Source organism: Spinacia oleracea, chromosome 4, assembly GCF_020520425.1.
Source record: "Spinacia oleracea cultivar Varoflay chromosome 4, BTI_SOV_V1, whole genome shotgun sequence".
NCBI lineage: Eukaryota > Viridiplantae > Streptophyta > Magnoliopsida > Caryophyllales > Amaranthaceae > Spinacia > Spinacia oleracea.
In genome coordinates, this window is record NC_079490.1 from 18,581,063 (window position 1) to 18,597,395 (window position 16,333).

At 37.7% G+C, this 16,333-nt stretch overlaps 1 protein-coding gene across 1 annotated transcript; it reads right to left on the minus strand.

The window, feature by feature from the left end:
- Positions 1 to 12,011: 12,011 nt before the first annotated feature.
- On the minus strand, positions 12,012 to 15,456 carry LOC110793183 (scopoletin glucosyltransferase). The gene is made up of 2 exons (XM_021998032.2): positions 13,180 to 15,456; positions 12,012 to 12,914 (listed from the first exon to the last, which is right to left on the minus strand). Exons 1-2 carry the CDS (start codon positions 14,138 to 14,140, stop codon positions 12,421 to 12,423), a joined length of 1,455 nt encoding a protein of 484 aa, XP_021853724.1. The 5' UTR covers positions 14,141 to 15,456; the 3' UTR covers positions 12,012 to 12,420.
- Between the last annotated feature and the right edge of the window lie 877 nt (positions 15,457 to 16,333).

Here is a 16,333-nt window from a genome sequence, read left to right on the forward strand (position 1 = left end):
ATCATATATCTAGAGAGTTCCTAAACTCAGTGGGAGCTTAGTGTTTGTTATTCAACAAACTAAGGCCCAAGAATAGATATACGTTTCATTGTGATTTATTCAAATGAGACACAAGGGTATTGTTTCTACCACGAATTTTTGAGAACATAATGTTTGTTTTCTCGAAATGATGTCCTTTTGGAGATTCGTTTCCAAAATGACAAGTGGGAGAAAATAGACCTCGGAAGTCTTCGAGGCAAACAACAAACATAAACGGACATTCAGGAGGCTTTTCGAAGTTCTTTAGAAAATCCGAACACGTATTCTTTAAGGACTTTAGAAGTGGCTTTAAAGAATAGACATCTCTTAGAAGACTTTACAAGTGCTTCAAGGAGAACAGAATATTCAAAGGACTCTCAAAATTCCTGTTGATATTCTATTGTTTGATGTTCTATACCCAAGTAGGCATAGAGTTCAGGTCAATGAAACTATGAGATTCTTCTATTAGATAGTGAAGAAACCTACAACTTGCAGTCAAACTATTAATGAGTTTGTGACCTGTAAGAAAGCTATGACGAAACCCAGATTCCCTAAAATGGTTAGAGGCCATATATAGACTCAAATGTTTTAGATGGTTAAAGGCCATAAAACATAACCAATGTTTTGATGACAAAATTGAAATTTTGTTGATTTGCAAGAATAGTTTCACACCTATTGGTTGCAAGTTTGTTTTAAGGATAAAAACCATCAAACATGGAATTGTGTTCACACACAAAGCTAGATTAGTTTCTAAAAGGTTACAAGCAAATTCATGGCATGGATTATGTTGAAACCTCATGCATAATCGTAATGCTCAAGTCTATAATTCAAGCAATGATTGCATATTGGTACATATGGAAATTGGATGACAAAACGTATTCCTAAGTCAAATGTTGGAAGAAACTATGTACATGGCATGTCATAGATTTTGTGGATCCAAATAATGCTTGAAATAAATACTAGCTTATGAAATCTAAGTACAGATTTAAGCAAACAATTGGGAATTGGAATTATATTTTAGTGAAGCTAATAAGTATTTTAATTTCATAAAATGTACATGATTCTTATAGATATATAAGAAGTTTAGTGGGAGTACATAAAAACTTAATTGGTCCTATGTGTATCACACACATATCTCTCTATTGTGAAATAACATTCAAATGCTAATGACTTAGATTTGAAATTATTCATCAATGACGGACCAAGGCGAAACTTAGTACATACTGGGTATTAAGATCTATTTACAAAGATCTTATATTATTGTTTTGGATTAAGTAATGGCATTTACTAAATCAAACACGAAATACTCCATTGGAGATATTCGACCCCTGTGAATAAATCTAAGTAATGAATGTTTGAACTATGTATAAGCACTTACTAAGTTAAACATCAAAGGATCTAAGTAAGATTCTTAACCTATATTATATGTCAAAGAATTTAGCTGGATTTAGTATCTACTGAAACTAGATGAGCTAAAGTTACATGAATAAGATTCAATTGAGAATTATTCTGCAAAAGAATTTATCATGTATGATATAATGTGAGGATCGCCAAAAACGTATCGTATGACTTTAGGCATGACGAACATATATCAATCTCTATTGATCTAAGTGAAGATCAACTAGATTGAGATCAAGAATACTTATGGTACTTGAAAAGGTACATAGGAATAGTTCTTGATTCAAGAAAATAAAGATATGCTAAATATTGATGCTACATGCATAAACACTGGCAAAGGATCAAGCAAGACCCTTTGGAGTTAACCATTGATAAGGACGAGCTATAGAGCATCGTGTTTTGAAATGGCAACATGGATTGGAGACCATGAGTTGTTGCGTGGGAAATTAAATATTAATTTCTATGTTCTAAGATACAGCTGGAAAGTCTTCCACATATCCGTGAACTTCTTGGATAAGAAAATCCAAACCAAAGCATCACTAGCAACCTATACAGTTGAAGTAGAAGTACTTATTGCCTAAGAAGCAATAAAACTGAGTTGTTTACATTAAAAGTTCTTCACTGAACTTGGCTGGATCACATGTCTGCTGACTTGATGGTTCTTCATTGCAAAATGCGTAGAACCACTATTTAAGTAAGAAAGACTAGATCACATAATAAACAAACTCAAAAGATCTTATCATCCTATCTCGAAAAACATTCGATGAAAGGGATATTAAGATTAGCAAAGCATGATAACTAAACCTATACAACAAGTGAGAAGCAACACTCACATTGTAGCACTGGAAATCAAGCATAGCTTTGAATTCCATGAAATGTTTTAAAGATGGGTTAGAGGCCTATGGTTGTAAAACGTTGGGGTTGAACATTTATCATATATGAAATGTATTTTTCATATTCCATTTAATCTTGGTTTAGTATTAAATGATGAGTCCCTTCAATTTGACGATATATTCAAGATAGACTGTCAGGACCAGTCCTGTGACTAAGAAATGTCTATCAAGTGAACTTGAATGTCAAAAGTTGAAAATGGTCCCTGGTCGGAGTTTTCTATAAAATTGGACGCATAGAAAACGTTAGACGACTAGAATGCAAGATGACTAGTAGTTCTGTTTCTTGAACTATGTGGACATGGCAATGTCATAATCATTTGCATAGATACTTACTTTGGGAAGACTAGTATCGGACAGACCTATGAAACTTTACTGTAAGAGATGAAAATCTGTCATAAGTAAATTTCATTAAAATTATTAGACACTAAATCCTCAATACCTGAGTGATTTGAGATTACTTGTTTAAGAACTGGTTGCTTTGACGTTGACCAACCGTCGCACCGTAAAAGGAGGCTATAAAGGCAACGCTCAGGTAATCACCTATCAAACGAAGTCTAATCTCAAGATCGCAAGATTGGGATTGTCCTCCCATAAATCGGGATGAGATGCTTAAAAGTTGTACAAGGCCACTCGGAGAGCTAGAAACTGTGAAATGCATGGCCGTGCTCGGATGAATCATAGGTTATGATTATCTTTTTATTTGATCAGTTGAACTCTGAAACCGAGAAACACCTCTGGACATAATAAGGATGACAACTCTTACCTTATGTTCAAGAGCAAGCATCGAGCGACAAAGGAATTAGGAAATGCACACTTGTCCCTAAGGACAAGTGGGAGACTGAAGGAAATAATGCCCTTGATCCAAGTATGCATTCTATGTTAAGTCTAATAAATGCGGTTCAGTATTAATTAACAAGTTAATAATTCAGTGAGATCAAGTGAACTGAATGCCTAGCTAGAGGCCGCTTCAGTTCAAGTGGAATTAATGATATTAATCCACAGCTTACTCTTGACTGAACCCGTAGGGTCACACAAATAGTACGAAAACGGATCAAGTATTTAATGGCATTAAATACTCTATCTATGGATATTCGGAATCGACGGATCTTGGTTTCAGTGGGAGCTGAGATCGTCACAAGCAAGAAATGAATACTCCGAAAACGATGATATTGCCGGAAACGGAAATATGGATCGTATCGGAAATATAAATATTATCCAAGTCGTAGATGTTGCCGGAAACGGAAACATGGTACATATCGGAAAATATTATCGGAAATGGAAATATTGCCGGAATCGGAAATATTGCCGGAAACGGAAATATTGTCAGAATCGGAAATATTATCCGAATCGGAAAATAATTCCGGAAACGGAAATATTAAATATTTGTTCGAAACGGAAATTAATTCCGGAATCGGAAATATTAAATATTGTTCGTATCGGAAATGAATTCCGAAACCGGGAATTTAATCGGAAGCGTATCGTACGAATAAGCATCGGACGAGGCCTGCCGGACGAGGGCCCAGCACGAAGCCAGGCCATCGCCCAGCAAGCCAAGCGCGCCACACGAACAGCCAAGGCCACGCCAGGCCCAGCGCAAGGCCAGGCCCAGCAGGCCATGGCAGCGCGCGCAGCGCGCGCAGCAACAGGCTGCGAGTTGTGCTGCTGCTCGCGTGGGCTTGCGGCTCGCGTGGGCCGAGCGGCCGTGTGGGCTGTGCGCGGGCATGGCTTGCACGCTCGTGGGTCATGCTCGTGTAGAGTTTGTGTTCACATACGAAACCTAAATTGTGTAGGATTTGTTTGATGATTAAATTCCTAATCCTAAAAGGATAAAATTAATTAATTAGAGTCCTACTAGGATTCTAGTTTAACTAATTAGTATCCTAATAGGATTCCAGTTCCTTTTCCATACCTCTATAAATAAGGGCCTAGGGTCATTATTTGCAGGTACGATTGAAGTATTCAAATGGTAAGTTTTTGAAATAAAATTAGCCATACACTTGCAAACACTAGCCGAAATTCCTAGTAACCTTAAGGGCGATTCTAGTTGGTCTAACTTGAGGCGGATCCGGACGTACTGTGGACTATCTACGGAGGGACGACATTTGGAGTCCTAAAGACTTGTTCTTGTTCGGTTCGGGCGCAGCTAAGGAAGGCACGCTACAACATGTATGCATCAATTTTATGCTAAATGATTATGTGAATATAATATGCTTTCCTGGCTTTATGGTTTTTCCGCATGATTTATGAATTGTCATATGTATCATAACCTAACAGCAACTCCCATGAGCCTGTATGCCTTTACTGATGCATGTATCTTAATGTAGGTTAGTATCATTACGTGTTGTTTCCTCTACTATTGTTGTGTTCGATGCTTGTTGCGCATATGGGGTAGGCTGGCCTGGATCAAGTCTCGGAGATTCAAGCGCCGCGTGGGCGGTCGAAAGGCCCGTCCATGATACTTTGTTAGGGCTCTCAAAACTTCGACAACTAGCTCCGGCAACAGCTCTTGCACTAATTTTGTAGCCTCGCCATTGTTGTCATCGTCGTACCCTTGTCCCTGACCATGTCCGGCCCAAGTAAATAAGAGGCTCTGTGTCAAATTTGTCAATATTATAAAAATGGGCCTTATAATTTTTATATTTTGTCGGTGTCACTTAAAAAGTTGCAGATTTCTTATTGTAGCAAGGCTACTATAAGACCCATAACTTTGTTGTACTTCTATTTCATAGAAAATTATTCTTCTTTTTTTAAATTAATACAGAAAGAGTACGTAATGGGCATGTGCCATGTGAGATACTTCGTATGTTTTTGGGACGTGAGTAAAGCTGTCAAAAATTAACCCGACCCAAAAATCCGACCTGGACCGACCGAACCCGTAACCAACCATGACCCAAAATTTTGGCAAAACAGGTAACCCGAAATCCGATCTGTACCCGACCCGAAAAAATCAATAACCGATTTTAAACTGATGTTGTATGATCCGAACCCGACACCAGACTGAAAGATAACCGATAACCGAACAGACCCGACTGAACAATGATCTGAACCGATACCCGACCTGACAATGACCTTAAACCGATTTTTACCACATAACATGTTAGTGACTCGACCTGTGGAGTAAATACTTTACGCTTGAATATTTTGAGATGACTAAATCAGATCTTAACCAGTGTCCGAGAGTGAGCACAACCTGCATTTTCACTGACTCGAAAATTATCTAATCCGAACTTAATCCTAAACCCGATTCAAACCCGACTATATAAGACCAAAAACCGAAATTGAACCCGACCCGAACATGACTCGACCCAAACCCGACTTGTACCAGATATGGAAAAAACCCAACATGACCCGACCAAACCCGACCTGCACCGGAGTAATAAAGTGATCTGAAGAAATAGAGAATAGGGTAGAATTGCTTGATTATTATTCCTGTAATCTTGTCAATATATACAGCCATTTACATAGCAATTACATAAAATATTGCGTGACATACTCCTAGTATCAAGGAGTTAGTTGACTCTAATGATTCTGATTTGCTACAATTAGGATTCTAAATTGCTACAATTAAGCTAGGTATATTTGGTAATTATTGACTAAATGTAATCTAGAATATTACCTATTCTAAGAGTCAATATTAATATCCTAACACCCCCCCTCAAGTTGGAGCATGAGGGTCAAAAATGCCCAACTTGTGGAGAAGAAACTCAAATTGCTTCTTACCCAAAGGTTTGGTGAAGATGTCAGCCAACTGAACCGTAGTTGGAACATAGGAAGGGAGAATAGTACCATCTTGTATAGCATCACGTACAAAATGGCAGTCGGCTTCTATGTGTTTTGTTCGTTCATGAAAGACGGGATTTTGAGCAATATGTATAGCTGATTGACTATCACAATACAATCCAATAGCACGGGGATGTTGAATACCCAAACTTAGTAGAAGTCCTTTCAACCATTTTAACTCACAAGTAATAGAAGCCATAGAACGGTACTCGGCCTCAGCTGAAGACCGGGCTACAGTATGTTGTTTCTTGGTCTTCCAAGAAATAGGGGAATGCCCAAGAAACACTAGCCAACCTGTGAGGGAACGCCGAGTGATGGGACAAGCCGCCCAGTCAGAGTCACACCATCCAGTAAGACAGAGGGTACTATCGGCCCGAAGCAGGATACCCTGTCCAGGGGATCCCTTTAAATAGCGAACCACACGTATAGCAGCCTCCCAATGTTCTTGTCGTGGTTGTTGCATGAATTGTGATAAAACATGAACAGAGTATGCCAAGTCGGGGCGTGTGACAGACAAGTAGATAAGACGACCTATTAGCCGCCTATAAGACTCGGGATCAGACAACAAATCTCCAGAAGCATGAGCTAGACGATGGTTTTGTTCCATAGGAAAAGTGGCTGGTTTAGCACCCAAGAGACCTGTCTCAGTTATAATATCAAGAGAATACTTCCGTTGACAAAGAAATATTCCTAACGGACTACGGGCCACCTCAATGCCCAAAAAATATTTAAGGGCTCCAAGATCTTTCATACGGAAACAAGCACTCAAATAAGCCTTAAATGCCTTCAAAGCAGCGGAATTATTTCCAGCAATAATGAGGTCATCAACATACACCAACACATTAATTTGTACCGCATCTTTAGAGAAAGTGAAGAGTGAATAGTCAGCATAAGATTGTAGGAAACCATATTCCCTCAAGGCGGTAACAAGTTTGGCAAACCAACATCTAGGTGCCTGTTTCAAACCATACAAAGACTTATGAAGGCGACATACCATATGAGGATCAGATGACTGAAATCCAGGAGGAAGTTTCATGTAGATCTCCTCATCGAGATCTCCATGTAAAAATGCATTGTGAACGTCCATCTGATGCAGCTCCCAATTTTTAGATGCTGCAATGGCTAAGAAAGCACGAACCGTCACCATCTTTGCAACAAGTGCAAATGTCTCGTAGTAATCTAAGCCTTCAACTTGATGATTGCCAAAAACAACCAATCGAGCTTTGAGTCTCACAATATTACCATCTTCGTCATATTTATTTACATAAATCCATTGATTGCCAAGAGCACGTTTACCAGGTGGTAACTTTTCCATAGTCCATGTACCATTATCCTCTAAAGCTCGTATTTCATCTTGCATAGCACTACGCCAACCTTCATCCGTCATAGCTTCTTTAAATGATTTCGGTACACAACCTGTTAGTATGGCTGCAAGAAATTTTCGATGTCTCACAGAAAATCTATCGCAATTAATATAATGTGTTATAGGAAATGGTGTACCTGAGGAAGAAGATGGCACAGGTGAAGATGAAGAGGTAGACGATGGACTTTCTGTGCGAACAGTGCTAGTAACATAGTCACGGAGCAATACTGAAGGGAACTTATTTCGAAACCCACGACCCATTTGAGTATCATTAAGAGAAATAGACTCTGTTTGCCCCCCTGTAGTAATGTCTTGGGTTGCAATGGAGGGTTGGTCCAACCCATTATTTGTAGATTGAGATGATTCCAAAATTGGGTTATGAGGGATAATAGGCGAAGGTTCAGTAGTGGGCTCAGGGGGTATATTTTGAAGGGAGTCAGGTTGGGTAGTAATATGGGTATCATTTGTTGGATCATTAATGGGCTCATGTTGGGTAGGAGGTGTAGAATCAGGTGGGGTATTTTGTGTGGGCTCAAGGGAAATGGGATTTGTGGGTTCTTGTGGAGAAGTATTAGGATGTTGGTGGTTAGGAATTTGAGTTGTCAACGTGTCTTGATTATCCATAGCAAAATCATCATCACCCAAATTCATATTTCCAATAGTAATATCAGGAGCGATCGTATCAACATGCTCATTAAATGGGAAATGATTTTCAAAGAATTGGACATCTCTAGAAACAAAAAAAGTCTTAGTTTCTAGATCATAAAGCCTCCACCCTTTTTTTTCATACGGGTATCCAACAAACACACATTTTCGACTGCGACTTGCAAATTTGTCACTCTTTGCTCGTTGATTATGGGCATAAGCTAAGGATCCAATCACACGTAATTCATTAAAGTTGGGTAAGGTGTGAAATAACATTTCATATGGAGTTTTATTCTCTAGAACACTAGAGGGTGTCCTATTGATTAAATGACTTGCCGCCAAAATACATTCACCCCAAAAAGAAAGAGGAAGGTGACCTTGAAAACGTAAGGCTCTTGCCACAGATAAAATGTGACGGTGTTTACGCTCTACCCTCCCATTTTGTTGTGGGGTTCCTACACATGAGGTTTGAAATAATATCCCATTTGCAAGAAAATAATCTTTTAAACAATTAAACTCTGTTCCATTGTCACTCCTAACTACTTTAACTTTTTGACCAAATTGTCTATCAACCATAGCAAAGAATGACATAAACATTTGGAAAACCTCCAATTTATCAATCAACAAAAATACCCAAACGGCACGAGAAAAGTCATCCACAATAGTCAAAAAATATCGAGCCCCGCAAGAAGAAACAGTATGGTAAGGCCCCCACAAATCACAATGAATTAACTCAAAAATACGAGAAGCCTTATTATCACTAATAGGAAATGAGTCCCTAGTTTGTTTTGCACGAGGGCAAATATCACATGGCTTATGAAGTTTATCACTAGAATTACGGAAAAAAGGTAATGACTTTACTACTTTCTCCGAAGGATGACCAAGTCGTCGATGCCAAAGCTCCACCGAAGAAGAAGAACAAGAACCATCCACTGTAATAGCATGCACTGTTGACGGTTGCTTGAAAAAGTAAAGTCCATCTCTCCTTTCACCCGTTCCAATCTGCTTCCTCGTTTGATGGTCCTGTATAACACATATATTAGAAGCAAATTGAACAAAGCATTTCATGTCATCAATAAGTTGTGTAACGGAAATCAAATTGCAATGCAATTTAGGAACATAAAGGACATTTTTTAAGCAAAATCCTTCAGCAAGCATTACACTGCCCTCCTTGGTAGCAACAATTTGTTGTCCATCAGGAAGTCCGACGGGGCATGCAACAATATTGTGAACGTCGAAAAAATATGAATCATCTCCCGTTACATGATTAGAAGCACCTGTGTCAATTATCCAAGAGGATGTAGAGAAGAACTCACCATGTAACCGATCAGTAGAAGAAGATTTGAGATTACCAAACATGGCAGCTATGGACTGCCACTGTTCTGTAGTCATGGTAGGAAGAGGAACTGGAGATGGCGTAGATGGTTGTACTATAGAGTTGCTTGCATCTACATTCACGGCCCGTACAGTTGCGCCTCTACCACGGCCAACCACAAGAGACTCCGTAGCACGACTACTTCCACCTCTACCACGAGCAGTACCTTGAGTGCGAGGCCGATCCCCCCACCACTCAGGATATCCAAGAAGCTGAAAACAGTTGACAATGTCATGCCCGGTGCGATGACAATGTGAGCACAACAACCCAGATTTATCTACCTTCTCTTGTCTCCCCCTTCCACGACCTTCTGGTCGGATAGCAAAGCCCACCACTTCTGGTGGAGATTCTTTAGCCCGGGTAATCCCACGTATACGTTCTTCTTGAGTTACTTGTTGATAAGCACGATCAAGACTAGGTAAAGGTTCTTGAGACAACAAAGCAGAACGTAATTGGGTATAATATTCAGAGTTTAAACCCATCAAAAATTGATGGAGACGTTCATCATTTCTCCTTTGTTCATGCACCTTACCCAAATTACATTCACATTTACCACATTTACACGTAATGATAGGTTCATGGTTAGCTAATTCATCCCACAAAACCTTAATCTTCCCAAAATATGTAGAAATAGACATAGTTTTAGGTTGCTCACATTTAACAATATCAGATTTTAATTGTTGGATTCTTGGGCCATTAATAACAGAAAAACGTGTTTTTAATTCATCCCACAAAAGCTTTGCATCATCAGTAAAGGAGATAGTAGACTTAACCTTTGGGTCGATAGTGTGCATTATCCAAGAAACAAGCATCGAATGAATAGTTTGCCAATCCTCCGTGGTGAAGGGGGCTTTAGGTTCTAGAATAGTGCCATCAACGAAGCCGAATTTACGCCGAGACAGAAGCGCAAGACGCACAGATCTTGCCCATTCATCATAGTTATTGTTTCGAAGTCGAACCGGAGTTATCAGATCACCGGGTCTGTCTTGTGAGCCAAGAAAAAAAGGTGAGTTATGGTCATTTCGAGAAGGTGGAGGTGCATCCTCTCCACCGGCCATGATGGTGATAGGTAGTGTACGTATCTTAGCCGCGTGGCTCTGATACCATGAAGAAATAGAGAATAGGGTAGAATTGCTTGATTATTATTCCTGTAATCTTGTCAATATATACAGCCATTTACATAGCAATTACATAAAATATTGCGTGACATACTCCTAGTATCAAGGAGTTAGTTGACTCTAATGATTCTGATTTGCTACAATTAGGATTCTAAATTGCTACAATTAAGCTAGGTATATTTGGTAATTATTGACTAAATGTAATCTAGAATATTACCTATTCTAAGAGTCAATATTAATATCCTAACATGATCCAACACAACCCGACCTGATCATGGCTCGAGACCCAAGATGACCCGGCCCGGACCCGACCCGATGACTTGTTTTTACAACGTGAGAGAATGCACGATTACTTTAATTTTAAAAAACAACTGAGGCTTTTAGGATCATATTGAAACTTATTTGAACTTTAAACACTTAAAATTTATTTACATAAGGTCATATAAGTTGAAGATAACACCCTAATAAGATTCATGAACTTATACGAACAAGTACATATAGATTCATGTTCAAGCTTATTTATCAAATGAGATTTAAACTTTGTTCTCGACCAAGTTATTAAATAAAATGAACATAAACTGAGGTTTATCCGAGTCCAAACTCGAGTTGCTTGTTTTTAGAGTATTGGCTTATTTAAACCCCTATGGGTAAGCAAGGGAATTGGTCTTAAATTATTAAAATAATTATGTAATTCAATTCATGCAGGATAGTATTAGTTGTTAACGTGCCCAATCAAAAAGACAGTTTCTCAATCAATTTTGACAATAATTCAACCTAAGGCACATGCTTCTTAGGCTGAGTAATTGCTATTTAATTTACACTACAATCCCATAACTCCATTTAAGAAACATAATTAGATTATTAAATAATGTGATAAGCATTTGACTATTTGAGTTAATTAATCTACAATACTTTTATTCATTTACATAAATTTAAAGTAATATTTATTCCACGGTATCTTTTGGCAAAAAAAAGTAATATACCACTTCATCCGTTTCTGACTGTTCTTCCTATTTGAAATCTTGACACTATTTACAATAGAGGAGAATTTTTTGAATTATGTTCAATATGTAAAAAAAATATATATATTCATGTGGGTGTTGTTTGATTCGTTTCAATGAATACTTTAACAATATGAAAATTTATAATTTTTAATAACACGTAATTAGAGATACTGACGATGTAAAATGTGTATCGGCAAGTGTGCAAAAGGAAAATGGAAAGAGAATTTAGGAACGGAGGGAGTAATATGTACGGACCACTACGCATGTGATCTGACCACACTAGCTCATTGCTTAGATTTAGAGAAAATACATAACTGATACAATCACCACAAATCCACAATCATTAATCTGCATCGTAAAGCACAACTCCTACTCCACCGCTTCTAGGTTGAATATAATATATTGGCAACTTAGAGATAATAAAAGTGGAAGATAATTCAGAATAAATCAAACATAAGTTGGTGAAATGGTCTTAGGAAAATGATAAATAACAATAATAATACGGAGTAGTAAATTACGAACAATAGCGAAATGTTGTAACTTGTAAGATCAATCGCAAGCGGTTTTGGATCCTCTAGAGTTCTAAAATAACTCTACACGGTAGAGTTTGAGCATATCAACCATTGAATGAAAAATCAATGGTTCATATATTATCTTTTCAAAATTCCCCTATTTTTCCTCATCAATATAAACCATTGATTTTAAAATGTATGGTTTAGATACAACTCTACCTTGTAGAGTTTTATTATAATTTTAGAGGATCCGGACTCGTCGCAACCATGAAGTGTATTCATGAAGCCAAAGACTAAAAACACTAGACAAAAATTTAAAGTTGGTCACTTTGATAATTTCTTAACTCATTTATCAATGCACTTAAGTCCGAGTATGATGAACCACCTTCTTCAACAGCTTTCCACGCCATTTCCTTCAACTTGTTCGCTCTGTTTCTCATCTCCTCCACCTCTTTTCCATCCATGATTTCTCTCAATGCCATCTCTACAGCTTCACCCTTTATCATATCTTCAACAGAAGGCATCATACTCCACTTCTTAACGCCAACAGGGACACCAATCTTCAATATTTCAGTCACCAATTTTTCATTATAGAATTGCTCAGCGAACATAGGCCATGTAACCATTGGTACACCAGCTGTGATCCCTTCTAGTGTCGAGTTCCACCCACAGTGAGTCACAAATGCTCCAATGGCTTCATGCTCCAAGATTGACACTTGTGGGGCCCATCCTCTTATTATTAGGCCTTTGCCTTCTGTCCGTTGTTCGAATCCAGGTGGCAACCACACTTCTTCATTCTTTCCCTCTTCTGCTCAAAAAAAAATAAAAAAAAAGCATGTGAGCAGGTAGCCCACCATTAATACAACAATGATATAAGCAGTTGTTAATACCTTGTAGCTATTTTAGGCTACGTAGCTCAAAAAAAATATAGCTCTAATAAATAAATTATTTATATTAAATATTATATGGAGCTACAAAATATTGTAGCCCACCAATGTGATAATTTGTAGTTTTAATCAATTGTAGTTAGAAATTTGATGTGGCAAACTTAGCTATAACATCTTGTAGCTCACCATTGGAGTTGCTCTTATTCCTCACAACCCAGATGAACTGTTTCCCTGATGATTCTAGACCCATTGCGATCTCATGTAGTTGAGGATCTATGGATCTTGCTGTGGAACCAAAACATATGTAAATCACTGAATTAGGCTTCTTTGAATTAAGCCATTTCAAGCACTCGTGTTTATCTATTGCTTTAACATCAGGGCTTTTGTTAGTAACTGAAACCGGACCTATATTCCACGCTTTCCTTCCCAATTCATTAGTGAAAAATTCTGCATAATCTGGTTCCAACTCGTAAAAGCTGTTAACAATTACTCCATAACTCTCGACCTCTGACTCAATGACCCTGTTAATTGTGCTTTTCAAAAAGGATTCCTCTTCTATCCTTAAAGCTTCTGGTATCTGTAACCTTGTTAACTGTATCTCATGTGGGATTGAAGGAAGAACAAATAACTCATCATCAGAAGACACATTGTTATAAGGCTCATGTAGCCTGATAACTTCTTGAGCACAAAGAGAAAAACAGCTAAACCCATGGAAGACTAGTCTCGGGATGTTGAACTTTGATGTACATTTAGTCGCCCATGGGTAGAACATGTCTGCGACTAGGCAATCGGGTCGGATCTTCTCCAAGTACTGCTCAAGCTGCTCGTTTAGCATCTCTGTAGCTTTGAAGAAGTTTTTGATCATTCCAGGCCCTGACAATTGATCCGGGTTCTCGCATCCATCGGGTAAACCGGCTTCTTTTGCTGGAAATTTGAATACTTGGATGTTGATAATTGGTGCTCCGGTTTCCGTACTGTTTTCATTTGGTTTGGTGAAGGTGGCCATGTTGAGAGGGGTGGTGATAATGGTTGCTTTCACATTGTCACGAGCAGCAAAGAGGCGCGCAATGTGGAGGGTTGGAATCATATGGCCATGGGACAGGAAAGGGAAGAAAACTACATGAAGCTCTTGAGCTTCAACAGCCATATTGAGCTTTTGTTTGGACTTTGGATTATACGAATTTTGAGTGAGAGAGAGAGAGAGAAAAAATATTGGTTGCTCCAAGTTAAGTGTATGAGCGACTTTATAACATTAAATGGATGGCTTACAATATATTGATACGTACAAGTATCATACACATGAATTGTTGTCAAAAATAAAAATTTAATCATACACATGATACGCGCTTATGTCATATAGATTACATAGTCCATACCTTAAGTTTTTTTTTTTTTTTTTTTTTAACAAGAGGACTAAGAAAGAAACAACAAAAGCAAGGAAACAAACTAAGCTAGAAACGAAGCCTAAGAATCACCCTGTTCCTAGCAGAGGTCGCAAGATCATGAGCAGGCGAAATAAGCTGACGAGGCATTTTACGAATGGCGACCCTTGCCAGAGAATGGAATAAAAAGTTGCACAACTTTATTAGCGAGTTTGCGATCTTTTCAATTTTCATCTTAATTTATTGAGTGCAAAGCAGGTCCAGGTTACATGTAACATGACTAGAGCCTACATGGACGTTAAACTTTGCAGTATATTCAATTATCCATGTTAAGCCACCAGAAATGTAAATGGGGAAACAGGGTCTTCTAATTTTCTAACCGGTAGGGATTAGAAATGGTATGTTAAGGACAAAATAGTAACTTATGTGGTATATTAAAGGCTAAATGGTAATTTCAGGTAATAAAATTGAGTTTCGTCCACGAAAAATACCATTAATCTTTGACTTGTGAGTACCAAATAAAAATGCAACCAATTTACAAAACTCTGTCCACATGAGAAAATGCAACTACTATTCTTCTTCTACCAAAGTATTTTGTTTGGTACTAAATAAAAAAGTGATTTCAAATCCAGAGGTTAATCGTACTCTAGCAACTTTACGTAAGGCAGAATGCAAACTATTATTATATTGTGAGTATAGCATTTTAAATCACTACCGATTATAGAACAAGACTTTTTAAATAGAGAACAACGACGGATTGCGTTATATATTTTTTCAGACCCAAACGGAGCATTCTCATATGCACATGTCAAAACCATTTAGGTCAAATATAGCAAATAAAACAAGAGAGTGACTACATCTCAATTCTCAATAGTCAATACTCCGTAGCAATCAATCAAACTCAAAGCTAATAACAAAATATTAGGATCTGAGTATCATTTTCAATAATGAACCATGTGAAATTTAAAAAAAAAAAAAAAAAAAAAAAAGCAAAAATCCCACATCAAATTATAGGGCCATTGGCCCATTGCAATCCCAATTCAACTTCTTTACTAAAATCAAAGTCAACGCAAATACCCAGATCAACATCACCCACAAATAGGAGAGAGAGAAAAGAGAAAGAAAGAAATAGAAAAGATTAAACCTTGAGTTGTTGAAGAAAAAGGACGGATGCCTGGAAACCATAATTGAACTTGAGATCTCGATCAAGGATACTAACATTCACATCATTACATCCAATTAATAAATTGTTGGTCGCTTAAATTTGAATTTGAATGGAGATCAAATCACAAGCTTTAATTGGGTCATAAAAGAGAGGAATTGGATTTGTGGAAATCCCAGACAACCCAGTTTAGATGTTTGCTTTGCAGATTTTTGCGTATAGATGGGAGTGACAAAGAGAGCGCGCGTCTGATTTGGGAAGATTTGGCCCTAATCGGTGGTCGATGGACTCCCTTATCCTTGTGCTTTTCATGGGAGGAATTCTGAATCACCCAGGGTGTTTTTTCACTCGAAAATGATAAAGGTCGCAACATGCGACCTTTAAGCCGTGTCACAATGATGACATGGCATGCTTATGTGTCATGATTTAAATTGGAATCTAAAATATTTAGTTTATATATCCTATTATACATGTTTAAAATAAAGGTAGGAAAATCTTAATTTTCTAATTTATTTCTTTTTTTATACCGATTACCTTATTTACATAGTAAAATTTTTGCATTGATAGTAAAAATATTATGATGACTCATAGCCTACGTGGCGCCTATATGTACCAATTAAACTCCGACACGTAAGATTGCGACAACTAAATGTTGTCGCAATTTGCGACCTTTATCATCACCCTTTTTCACTATCAAAATAATTTTACGTAGTATTAGGTTCATAGGTTCATAGGTTCAATCAAGCTGGTACAACCAATTCTAATCATTTCCGATTTTATAAAGTTCAATCCATCC

Coding starts and splice junctions, on each gene's coding strand:
- LOC110793183 (XM_021998032.2), bottom strand. CDS start 14,140: ATGGCTGTTGAAGCTCAAGAGCTTCATGTAGTTTTCTTCCCTTTCCTG. Junction 12,915..13,179: donor GAATAAGAGCAACTCCAATG/GTGAGCTACAAG, acceptor TTTTTTGAGCAG/AAGAGGGAAAGAATGAAGAA.